Here is a 12,851-nt window from a genome sequence, read left to right as displayed (position 1 = left end):
AATTCAGCAGGAAATTCTCATTGGCCTTAAAATGAAATTAGACCGTGGACTAAACAACACGAACTAGATTAGACTGAGCAGATTGGATTATAAAAAAAGAACAATATGTCGTCATTATAGGTTCTGTTCAGGAAACTCAGGTATCCTCAGGAACAAAAAATATAATAAAAGCTAAAAAAAAAAAAGAGTGGAAAAAGAGACAAAAATTAATGAATAAAAAGAGACATAATGAAAATAATTCTATATATAACAATAAAAATAAATGAATAAATCAATACCTTAATGAACGAATGAATAAAATGAACAATCAATAATCAAATTTTTTATTTAAAGTCATATTTTATGCTAAATGATTACATTATACAGTCTGTATTTATTTATTCAACTTTTTTTATTACATTTTAAGATTGTTTTATTTATTTATTTATTTATTTATTTATTTATTTATTTATTTATGTTTTATGTCTGTATGGGAATTTTTGAGTAGAAATGAAATAAAAAAAAGGATAAAAACGCCGCAATGCCCAGCGCTAATCGAGGGATAAAATGAACGCTGATCCTTTCTTTCAATGCGTTCGTATTGATGCTGTGAAACATAACGCCGCCCGTTCTGACTGACAAACACCGACCGCATAGTGACAAGCACCTGATTGGATGTGACTTTTCTTTCGGCTTGTGTGCGCCGTCTTTGTGTCCATATGACTGACGAATAAAATATATCAGAACTGTCTGTATATTCACTCACTTAGACATGAAGGAAAAAAATTATCTGCAGCTCTCAACTGAAGTTTTTATACACTATAAACACAAAATGGCCAAAACTCTGTGGACACCAATTGTACCTGTTCTTTTAAAAACCCAGATGCACAAGACTGCTTTTGAACTCTAGCATTTTACTGGAAACCTGACAAACAAAGACAAGGCTGTACACGAACTCCTGAATGAAGGTCCTGCACAGAGCTCTGAATACAATTTCCTAAACATCTTTGGGATGAACTGGAATGTTGGCTTGAAGGACCAAAAGGTCCAACTTCAAGTTATTATAGACATGTTCTTATGAACACAAAATAAACACAAAGACAGTAAAACAAGAGCTGAAAGAAATGTGAAAGTAATGTGAAAGTGAGCTACCATACAAATTTTTGTCCATAACATACCATACTATTCTATACCATACTATTCCAAACCAATCGATATCATAACATACCATACTATTCTATACCAATCTATATCATACCATACCCTACTATACCATACCATACTATTCTATACCAATCTATATCATACCATACCCTACTATACCATACCATACTATTCTATACCAATCTATATCATACCATACCCTACTATACCATACCATACTATTCTATACCAATCTATATCATACCATACCCTACTATACCATACAATACTATTCTATACTATATCCTAACATATCCTCCTATTCTATTCTATGCCATACAATACCATACTATTCTATACCATATCATACCCTATTATTCCATACCATTCTATATTATACCACACCATACTATTCCATACCCTACTATAAAAAAAAATCGAAACATTTGGAATTAATACACCATATCATTCCATATTTGGCTGTGCCATACAATACAATACAATACCATACTATCCAATATACTGACAATACCATATTATATTATACAAACTTTGGCCATATTATAACAGAAAATCCAATCTTTTGACTATACCATAACATACCATCCTATCCAACCTCCCCTCCTCGTCCAATTTTTTTAATTTATTTCTATTTATTTTATTTTATACCATCCACATTTTTGACCAGGTCATTCCATAGAATAATATCTTTCAGCCACACAGAGTATCATAACAGGGCATTTGGAACACATCCATTCGAATGGACTGATTCCAGATGTTCTTTATTACAGGAAGAGAAACATTATACCGGTTGAGTGAAATGAAAGTGCGCTCACACACTCACCGACACAACCACAGTGTCCTCTCCTTTAAATTTCGGGATGTATTTGTCGCCTCTGTTGATTTCCGACTCGTTCAGTGGCCTGAAACGGCACATCACTTTCACTCCGCATTCCGCCGCGTCCGCCATGTCGGACCCGAACCGAACAAACAGGGAGGTGATGGAAGGAATAAAACAACCGCAGAGCACAGAGTAAAGACCCGGGAAGTTCCCAAACTTGTTGCTGTGCACCGATCAGACGCGCATTCCTGAATTTTAGACGCAAAAAAAAAAGTCGCGTCTGAATTTCCGTCGATGCTGATTAAAAGAATTTGTCCATCTGCGAGGACACTTCAGGTTTGTCAATCGACAGGGACAAAAGCAGACACGCACGGATATCGGATCCGTCCAGAAGGGTTTAAAGCTCTGGATCTAACGTGATGTTGGTCGCCGTGACCGAATACTGACCGCAGCATCAGCACCACTCAGCATTCCTCCTTTAAAGCCTCCTGTCGCGCATGCGCATTCGGTATTCCTCAAGCAGGGGACTATCAGCAGCGCCCCCGTGACATGATGACAAAGAAATAAAAATCTGGAGGTTATCCTGGAAACCCTAGGTGTGATATGGGACTGGATGGGGCAGGAAGCTTGACCCCTATAATTGTGAGTCTACCTTATTGATCAGAAGGTCAGAAACTGGTTCCATAATAACTGCCATGCTGCCACCATTGGGCCCTTGAAAATGCAAATAAATATATTTCATGGTGTTTATAATATTATATATATATATATAAAAACCTAAACATTTTTCTAGCCCTATCACCATAATGCTGATGCTCTCTACATAATAAAACTCGAATAGACACAAGGAAAAATGTGCTGCTCTCCATGCTCAGGACTTCACACTAATTCATAATTCATTATCTACATTACATTATACATTATACTCTACAATAAATAAATAACATGTTCTTGCACTCTTTTACCAGTAGGAGGAGCCAAAAGACCATCAACATAACAATTGGTCCACTTCAATCATGTCTGTTTAATCAAATATGGACAAAATTGGTGAACATCGGTGTAGGAGCTTTTATTTGTTTGTTTTTTTGGAACATCCCTAGGTACTATTTGCTGTTACAATAACCTACACTCTTCCACGAAGATGTTCCTCTAGATTTTGCGGAGATTGGTGCTCATTCTTACATAAAGTCAGGAGGCCTGGGCTGTCGTACAAATTAATCCCAAAGCTGTTCAGTAAGGCTGAGGTCAGAGCTCTATAGCGGGAGATCTTCCACTCCAACACATGTAAAGCATATGTTCATGGAGCTTGAGGGAAGAACCACAAATATTCCCAATATTTGTTCATATAGGGTCCATAGGGACTTGGATTTCATTTTCTTTGGGACTCAGGATCAGGATAAAGCAGTAAACAGAGGTAGCTCTAAAGAGGTATCAGGTTTATTCACATTCAAATCACGTGGTGTTTTCACTTTTGTTTATCATTTACTTGTGGTGCCTGGAGTCCAAAAGTGTTACGCATTAGAGAGCATGATATTGATGATATGGAGCGAAGGATTAGAGAGGGGAAGAAGAAAAAAAAAGCTTTCCTAATAATTAATGTAAGTTTTATCACAAAATAGTCTACTAAAACAAGAAAAGAAATTAGAGAATAAAATATATAGAAAAACATCTAGAAAGCTACTTGATCTATACCCCAAAACCTACCCTGAAAGTCTACTGGGGAAAAAAAATATACATAAATATCAGCACAAAAGCAGCCGTGAGCCTGAATCCGAGCTGAACGTTCGGCTCGTTGTTGATCTCCAGCCCCACCGTCTCCATAGGAACAGGCTGTAAACTCAAGCAGGGCAAAACAAGCACCCAGAAACAATGAAGACTAATAACGCTTCAAAAATATATATATATATATATACACAGACGAATGCTGACATGACAATTTCTGCGCTCCATAGTCTATATTGGTTATGCTTCTGCATCTACAGCTGGTGAGAACCTGGATTGATGGGTGAGTAAAAAGGTTTTTGTTTTAGATATAAAGGATCTAGGTCTGGGTTGATTTAAGAAAGTAGAGCACAATGCAATAAGAGTTACTCATTAATCCTCTGGAACGCGTCGTGCCGAGGTGATTAACTCGAACCGTGATTGGACAAATACACGCATTCGTGTCCAAGAACAGATTTTTTCTTATTAAGACTCAATGATTGGCAGAAGAGCAGAATAACATGCACACCATTAAAACAATGGAGAGAGAAAAAAAAAAAGCAAAACCCTTCGTTCCACCTTAGCATGCAGGTGAATCCGATTCCTAGGACTACAGCATGGAGACGGAGGAAAGAAGTGTCGTAGATCTGCTGTTGAAGGGGGACTTGGAAGCAGTGATTCAAGGTCTGGAAGATGGACTTTACTCCTGGGAAGAACTGGACCAGCCTTACAATACCCAGGGCTCCACTCCTCTCATCAGTGCCTGTCAAATGGGCCTTGACCTGGTAGGCGATTTTGCTGTAATGAAACTTTGTAGTAAATGAGAACTTTAGGGATTTTGTAGAAAGGTGTGATGAATTTGTTGAAAAACACCTTCTACAATTTTCCTTTTATAATAATCTCCAGTCTTCAGGATTTCCACTGAATTTTGGAGCAGGGCTTCAGGGATTTGTGTTCATTTCAGTACCAGGTGTTGTTCAGTGGGGTTGAGAAGGTCAGGGCTCTGTCCAAGTTCTTCCAAGTAAAGGAAATTTATGGTACAATATACAGTTGCTTTTACATGTATACCACTTGACAGATACACTTATCCAGAGTAACTTATAAATTGTGAGCTGTTGAGGGTTAAGGGCCTTACTCAAGGACCCAGTGGGGGCTTATATTGGTGTTGCTGGGATTTAAACTCCTTAAATGAGAGAATCTAAATGCAGAATGCGATACTCGAAAAGCGCTGCTTATGACCAGGTGTCCGCAAACTTTTGCCAATATAGTGTATAAATAGGATTGCTTGATGATGGCATTCTTTGGGTTATTCTGGAGATTTTTAATTAAAGGAGGTCAAAAGAAACTGTTGTTTACAACCACTAATTTGACCAATAGGTCAATAATGGGCATAAAGAATGATGAAAAAAGAATGACCTCACTTGTTTACATCACCAAGATCTCTTAGACCTGAGAGTCAAAACAAGCAAATGACTTCCTCCAACAGTGCAGGGTCCATAGGGAGGAAGGCTCTCGAGTCGCATATCATTATGTAATGGCAAAATCTATACTTGACAGTCACTTACAGTTGAATGCAAAAGAAGTTGTTATTATATTTGTTTGGACGCAGGCAATGCGTTTCCTTTTGGAACGGGGCGCAGATGCAACCCTGTGTGACCACAGCAACCGAACAGCGCTGCATGTCAGCCATCCAGACCTCCAGAAGGAGCTGTTGGCTGCCATGTTGAGACCTTTAACCCATCGTGCTCAGCTCTTAGAGGTCGCCTGGAGAGGGGATATCTGCGCCCTACAGCGCCTGCTGGTAAGCAGACCGGTCTCTGACTTTCATTTACCATTTGGCAGGCGGGAAACCTGACACCCCATTCAGATCCATTTATTTACTGGCACACAATAAAGCACAAGATTGGAACATTGGCCATCTGTAATTATGCTAAAGGAAATGCTCCATCAACCCATAGCTAGTGGTGTTACATGTGTATCAATGGAAGGTAACAGAAACCAAGCTGTTGATGCAACCGGAATTAAGTGTAAATAATAAATGTGCCTTCTATCTGATAGAACAGATTTGCCTTTGTCTTGCAGTCCGAGACCAACTCTGTAGATTTGAACATCCAGAACCAGAACGGGTTGACCCCATTGATGCTGGCAGTACGGGATGTGGATCTGTTTGAAGGGTTTCAAGGCACCATGGGATGGAACTATGATCCCATAGAAGTAGTGAAGACACTGCTGGATCAGTCTGCGTAAGGAAACCGATTTATTCCATTTGGTTTATAACACACTTTCTCCAAATGGGTTTAAGCCTAAGCTGAATGAATACAGAATTTTTTAGCATTAGCAAAGATGTGGAGCTAGCAGTCTAAGTAGTAATTGAGACGCTGGGAAATACCAGTCGCTCTAAGAATCTGCCAAAACTGCGACTGTGATCTAAAGACAAGTTTGCTAACAATAAATCCTCCAATCACATGTTGCTTCAGAAACGTGGACATCCGAGACCGAAAGAGCTACACTGTTCTCACCTATGTGTCTCAGATCAAGAGCGCAATCAAACACGAGTTGTTCCGGATCATTCTGAAACATCAAACTCGGTCAGGTGAGATTAGCTGCTTTCTGGAAGAAAAGAAAAAAAAATGCTAACCGAGGTGGTATCAAAAAGTTTCATGACTAATAGTGCTAACTGGTGTTATTCTGACCACCTGCGATTTCATCATGGATTGCGGAGGTCCGGCGCAAACCGCAGAATTTGTTTGGCGCGCTTCCAAAAGAATACTTCCGGAACGTATTCCTGAAGTGGCAAAAGCGCCGGGAGTATATTTCAAAGTCGACAGTCTGTAAACATAAATAAATAAAGTACATCCTTGTAAATAAAGCTCGTCTCCAAACTTTTTAACACCACCTCAGAGCAAAATTTATTAGCAGTTCTACGTTTCGATTCCTGTAAATGCTTGCTAAAAGGCTTTCTTGCTGACTCATGCTACATTTTGCGTTGTTATTTTAAAGAGGAGCCCGCAAAGGAGATGCTGGAGTCTCATTTTCCGGTAAAACACGATCATAATTCACAGAGCATTTCCTCTCCAGTCATGTTCTCGACGCTGGCTAATGTGAGGGTAAGACATCTGCACCTTAGTGCACCGAAATTTAAATTTGCTTATAAAAGTCAAAGGGTCAGGAAGGGCATAGAATGGATAATGTGTAAAGGATCTTGTTCGCAGGATGGAAAGGATCCGTATCTTGCGGTCCAAGAAGACCACAATTCTTTCCAGCAAGGTGAGCTAGCCTCATTTTAAAACAATCCCTGTATCCCTCCGAGAGCCAAATACATGACAACAGGCCAAAGCTCCACCTGCGAAGCGTTTAAGGAAATACAGTAGTGCTCTGTCCTCTGTCCCCCTCCCCACACACACACACACTACCCCCTGAGGCATCACTCTCTGTTGAATTAAACACTCCAGCCTGTCTCTGTCAACACACACTGATACTCACAAGTCTGGCCCATCCCACAAAGCAACACTGACAATGGAAGGGGTGGGTCCGACTAAGCAGAGTCACTTAACACAAAACAGTCAAGTGATCTCAGACCCATACGATACACAATGCAAGATTAGGAGACACCAAGCTTCCAGATGGGAAATAATTCTTGGGAAAAAAATATAAAAGTCATCGGATCATAGCACATTGTTTTGGATTTCCGGTCAAGGAAGGCAGCAGGGGTAAGGTTTTATTCTAATCCAATTTACTAGATACAGTGTTTCTGCAGGTTTCACAAAGTCAAATTTAAGATTTTTAAGACCAGTAAGAAGGAAATTTACTATCTATTTTACATCAAAAACACACACAGCAACCGGCCATAACCAAAACCAAACAAGCTAAGTATCGATAAACTTGCACTTAGTAGTATCGAAAAACTAAAATTCGTTTTACGTCTGTGGTACAATACGAGAGAGACAAAACAAATAACAAAAAGCTGATTGGCTGTTGGTCTCATTTGTAGTCATAATACAGCGAATTATATTTAGACTCGCGAAAGAAAGAACTAACACCACCACAGAAACAAAACAAAAAGTGCTGCTTAAGCATTAAAAATTAAGACTTGTTAAAAATTATTTAAGAACATCAAACTTAAAGCCAGAACAGCGAATATAATAACGAATGATTACTATGTCTTTAGAGCTAATGCACTTCTTGCAAAGATGCGTATTTAACCTGCGTCAATTATGGATTTGCAAGTTTATCCTCAGGGCTTGTTTTAGCAAAATACTGCTTGAGTCTGTGCGACCTGACTTTTTGTGTCCGCAGATAAGATCATTCCCTTGTGCTTTCAAAGTACTATGGAGCCCAAGACCCACAGCAAGGCAACTAGGTGAGCCAGCTGACCAACATACTTAGCATTCAAACAATCAGAATTAGCCACTTGGTGGTGAGGAAACGCTTACTAATTAGGACAAACAGCCGTAAAAAGAGCTGCACCTGTGACCCCGAGCCACTATATGCTTGGGGAAAAAAGCCTCTTGGTCCACTCACATTCTAGTGTATTGCTCCAATTTCTACACAAAGACTGCACAGAGGAATACTGTTACAGGTTCAACCAGCTGTCAGCATAAGACTATGTTTCCAGGTCATCCCATTATCCCAGAACAAGACCGAGGGAGGACAGAGAAATAGTCTCACTATGCATTTTCAAACTGTCTGATTTTGAATGCAAAATACAAATGTCCTGGTTTTCCTAGGTGGACATCATTACCAAGTCTGAGGGAAAGGAATAAAAGTTGGAGCAAAGGTGGGATCTTGTTTCCAACCTCTGATAATAGAATGAAAACCTCCTTAATACCAATCCCTCCCATGACCAAAGTCACAGAAAAGACTCAAGAAATTCTTGGGATCCATCCAGTTCCATATTTGTCTCCACTTAACCAGGCTGCTCCAAGCCTGGGCCTCCTTGATGCAAACTTTCTACTACAAGTACGGACCAATATTCAGAACAGTAAGTGTCAGAAATGTTCACCATAACCGAAGTGGTTAATTTATACAAGTGATGATAATTTTGCAATAAATTACAGGGCTCAGTATCAGCGAGGCTGATGGACAAAGGGTAAGTTGAGTTCCTACTGGTCTTGCAATTCCTTAGATGATGATTTTTTGCAAACTTACCTTTTATATATTCTACCATTCAGGATCTACTTCCTGTTCCTTGCCTACGCACTCCAAAACATTTGGCTCCACTCGCCCAAGAGTACCAAGAAGGGCGCATGCTTTCAAACTTCCAGTGTCCATCGACTCCTAAGCTAACCAGCCTTTTATCTTTTGGCTCCAAGGAAAAGAGAGAGAGTTTCTTCCATCTGAGCTCCAGAGGTGTAAAAGGCAAGGGAAGGGGAAGTGAGGAGAGCAGCTACAGCAGTCAAAGCTCTCTTGATGAAGAGGAAAAGAATGGTCCTCAGGAAACAGGGCAGATGTTTGGGAACTTTGAAAGAGAACCATATACAGCCTTACTGCCCGCTTTATCTGTACAACTGATCAATTCTGGGATTACAGAACATGTGACATCAAATAGTCCCAAACCTCCATTCATGAGGCATCAAAAACTTGAGGCCCAGATGATGCACAACTCTAAAACATTGAGGAATCTGGATAGCTGTGAGAACAATGGTGTGGAAATAATCGGGTCTCTTGCAAATGAACTTGAAACAAATGAGACTGTTCCAGAGGGCAAACCTGCACCTGAAGATGGATCTTTTGTTCCAACCGAGCCCCGTATCTCTCCTGTGAATATCACATTGCATCCCACTAAAGCAGAAACCAGCAAAGCCAGAAAGACAACCAGAGCTGGTAAAATACAATGCAAACCTCCTCACACTGCCCAAACATTTAACATCTTGGACCGAACAAATGCGAGACGAAATTTTGCAAAAAAATCCAGAAGGAAACAATTGTCCCAAGTTAGAATCGAAGACAGTTGCCTCATCGAAAATATTACTGGCAAGAACAACGAAGCGGATCTGTCAAACATGGCACCTCTAAAACCTAGACCCAAACTTAAGGATGCACCATCGAAACACAAAAGGACTCCAGAGTCTATGCAGGAAGGAAGGCTGTGTGGAGCAAAAAAGATCTCAAACAAACCCCAAAGTCAAGGGCAACTTGTCAATCGGGACACGAGGAAAACAAGCAAGCAAGCAAAAAGGCCTGGAATTTCAGGGACACAAAGAACCAAATCATCTCTGGACCATGTGAGTTATAGAGACATGTTTCTGGAAATTCATCACTCAGATGAAGGACCAGCTATTTTTGAAATGTTTGCCACCCCATTATACGAAAACCTCAGAGCAGGTAGTTCTGTCGACAGGCCCAAGCTGGTGTACTCTGCTCCTCAAGTTAAGAGGCAACTGAGTGGACAACATAGAGCTCCAAAACCTGCAGAGAATAACAGGCGGAGGCATGACAGAAAGAAGGGCACAATTTCCAAAGGGAAACACCGCAAGAGGAAAGAAGTCCCACCAACTGATCCACAAAGCCATGATTCAAGGCAAAATAGTGCCAGGGAAATTCTCGGCTCTGAGGGAAACAACCCGACAAGAAAGCATCAACTTCTTACCACTAAAGATGATCAGAGGCACGAGTCGGACTTACTAGCACAGACTGAACATAGTCCGATCCTATCAATGATCAGAGAAGTTACTTTAGAAACTTTAAAAAATATTTCCTTCCATAATCATCCAGGAGGTTTATCCAGCTCATTTCAGTCACACAGAGGACCCCATCATAGCATGCTCTTACAACTAAAAACAGACGAGCATATTAATGAAAGGCATGAATTATTCTCAAGTGAAACTGGGGACTCTGATGCAGTTCAGCTCTCGTCACAACCCTTGATCAACACGTGGACAGGCAACAGGACAAAGTCCCCCGTATACAAGAGGTTTTTCGATGAAGTGGGCGAGGGACCCGTTACAGACGACTTGCTGAGACGTTTGGCAGAAGAATTGATTTCGTTGGAAGAAAAAGAGGGGGAACCGAAAAATCCAGAATGGACAAACGACGCTCCAGAAAAATTCAAGGTAATTTTAAACGAGGTGCACAAATAATAAACAGCTAATAAGAGTTAAACCTGTACTCTAATTCGTAAAAAATTGACCTTTCCTTATTCTCTAACAGGTTACTCCGTTGAACAATCTGCTTCGTACTGAGAAGTCCAGTGTTGATGATACAATCACATGGACAAAAGGAGAAATTCTGGGCAGAGGGGCGTACGGAACTGTAAGTATAATATTTTGGCAGTGATTAGTAAAAAATACAGGTGGTCCCTGAGTAAAAACATCCTTGTGCGCCAGGCATACAGTGTATATGCAGTACAATATGTTGGGACGTTACCAGATGCACACATCTCCCGCCTTTAAGATACCTTATCTCGCTAGCGGTCCACAGAAGTCAGTTGTCGGCGTGTTAGAGAGCGCAAATTTTGTTTCAAAGCCCAATTTTAGCTTGTGTTTATCGCAGTCGGACGTCTCATCAGCTACTGGTGTGGTTCTTACCGCTCAGTTCATCCAGCTCTGCTCTCCACTTACGAACCAGTGCTCGTCCACGTTCCTGCTGCCACAAACATATATATATACTTTGATGTTTAAACATTACAATAATGTAAATTGCTGTTTTGCTAAATTATGTACCCCAAAATTATTAACAAATTACAATATAATACACCATACTAATCACTATTCTTTAAAACTCCTGGGTAGGTTAGGCAATGTCACGCATGTCTCGACTTACGATATTTTCTATGGAGTCATCGGAACGCATCGTAACTCTGGACCTACCTGTAATAGAGGGATGAACTGAAATTCCACCACTCCCTTTGTTGATGTTTGCAGGTGTACTGCGGACTCTCGAGTGAGGGCCAGCTGATTGCAGTCAAACAGGTGACGCTGGATGTCTCCAATTCGGAGACGGCAGAGAAGGAGTATGATCGGCTGGAGCGAGAGGTAGACCTTCTGAAGAACCTTAATCATCAAAACATTGTGGGCTTCCTGGGCACCGCTCTTTCCGGCAACGTTATTAGCATTTTGATGGAATATGTCCCTGGAGGCTCCATCTCCAATGTTCTGAATCGCTTTGGACCGTTACCCGAGAAGGTGTTTGCCCTATATACGCGGCAGATTTTAGAAGGCGTGGTTTACCTTCATGACAACAGAGTCATCCATAGGGACTTGAAAGGGAACAATATCATGCTGATGCCCAGCGGAATAATCAAGTTGATCGATTTCGGCTGCGCTCGTCGCCTTAACTGTTTGACGCACAGCAGAAGCCGGAGCGATTTCTTAACGTCTGTGCATGGGACACCGTACTGGATGGCTCCGGAGGTGATTAATGAGTCTGGCCATGGTAAGAAATCAGACATCTGGAGCATTGGGTGCACGGTGTTTGAGATGGCCACGGGAAAGCCACCATTGGCACATATGGGCAAGATGGCAGCCCTTTTCTATATTGGAGCCAAAAAGGGTTTAATGCCTTCGTTACCTGATGTCTTCTCGGAAGATGCTAAAGGGTTTGTCCAAGAATGTTTGATCAAGTAAGTGCCCTTTTCAAACACATCTGACCTCCAAAGCGATTTAGGACCAAAATTAGCAACAATAATGAATCAAATTAAAGAGTTTTTCTTTTCTAGATGAATAATTTTTGTTTTGTTTTTGCAGTGACCAGAAACAGAGACCATCAGCAGCAGATTTATTACAGCATCCGTTTGTGTTTTACCTCCGACAGTCTACGACTAACAAGTCTTCAATCCTTCACCAGTAATCTTGTCGGAAAGACTCCTCCTGAAGGTGGTGGTAGCTTAATGGTTGAGATGTTGCTCAGAAGGTCGTGAGTTCAAATCCCAGCACCACCAAGCTGTAACTCTGCTCAGCCCTTGAGCAGAGCCCCCCCGAGTAAGGCCCTTAAACCACTGTTCAGTTGTACAAGTGGTTCTGGATAAAAGGGGTCTTCCAAACGCCATAAATGTAAAGATCGATGTTTAAATGAACACGTGCCAATGTGTTTCACGTTGTACATGTGTGTTGATGTATGTAGGCCAGATTCTGATCCTCCTAATGCTAACTATTTTGTTTCTATAATAAACAATCGTACAATAAATATTAGACTTTTAATATACTTTATATAAGACAGAAGTTTTACCCATCATTTATTTCTCTGTAAA

General features: G+C 40.7%; 2 protein-coding genes across 3 annotated transcripts in view; one reads left to right on the top strand and one right to left on the bottom strand.

Annotated features, from left to right (window-relative positions):
- The window catches only part of kif5c (kinesin family member 5C), a 38,610-nt gene extending 31,738 nt beyond the window's left edge, over positions 1-6,872 (bottom strand). Inside the window, exons 1-3 of the mRNA XM_083537232.1 lie at positions 6,519-6,872; positions 2,809-6,341; positions 1,967-2,740 (exon numbers count right to left, since the gene is read on the bottom strand). Of these exons, the coding sequence (XP_083393358.1) occupies positions 1,967-2,092 (126 nt within the window). The 5' untranslated portion in view covers positions 2,093-2,740; positions 2,809-6,341; positions 6,519-6,872. The remainder of the gene's footprint in view (positions 1-1,966; positions 2,741-2,808; positions 6,342-6,518) is intronic.
- map3k19 (mitogen-activated protein kinase kinase kinase 19) lies at positions 3,804-12,787 on the top strand (the record flags this gene model as incomplete). Of its 2 annotated transcripts, XM_083537229.1 has the most annotated exons (14): positions 3,804-3,968; positions 4,249-4,449; positions 5,274-5,465; positions 5,747-5,907; positions 6,142-6,257; positions 6,665-6,771; positions 6,877-6,931; positions 7,961-8,024; positions 8,392-8,645; positions 8,722-8,753; positions 8,836-10,716; positions 10,814-10,915; positions 11,527-12,224; positions 12,349-12,787. In XM_083537229.1, 13 exons carry the CDS (start codon positions 4,282-4,284, stop codon positions 12,449-12,451), a joined length of 3,933 nt encoding a protein of 1,310 aa, XP_083393355.1. In that variant the 3' UTR covers positions 12,452-12,787. The 2 variants fall into 2 exon arrangements, with proteins under 2 accessions (XP_083393355.1, XP_083393354.1); XM_083537228.1 differs by lacking the exon at positions 3,804-3,968 and having other exon boundaries at positions 4,282-4,449; positions 6,665-6,931.
- Positions 12,788-12,851: the final 64 nt, after the last annotated feature.

The sequence above is a fragment of the Silurus aristotelis genome, assembly GCF_946808225.1.
Source record: "Silurus aristotelis genome assembly, chromosome: 3".
Lineage (NCBI taxonomy): Eukaryota > Metazoa > Chordata > Actinopteri > Siluriformes > Siluridae > Silurus > Silurus aristotelis.
Note: the sequence above shows the minus strand (reverse complement) of the source record. Positions and strands in the feature narration are given on the sequence as shown.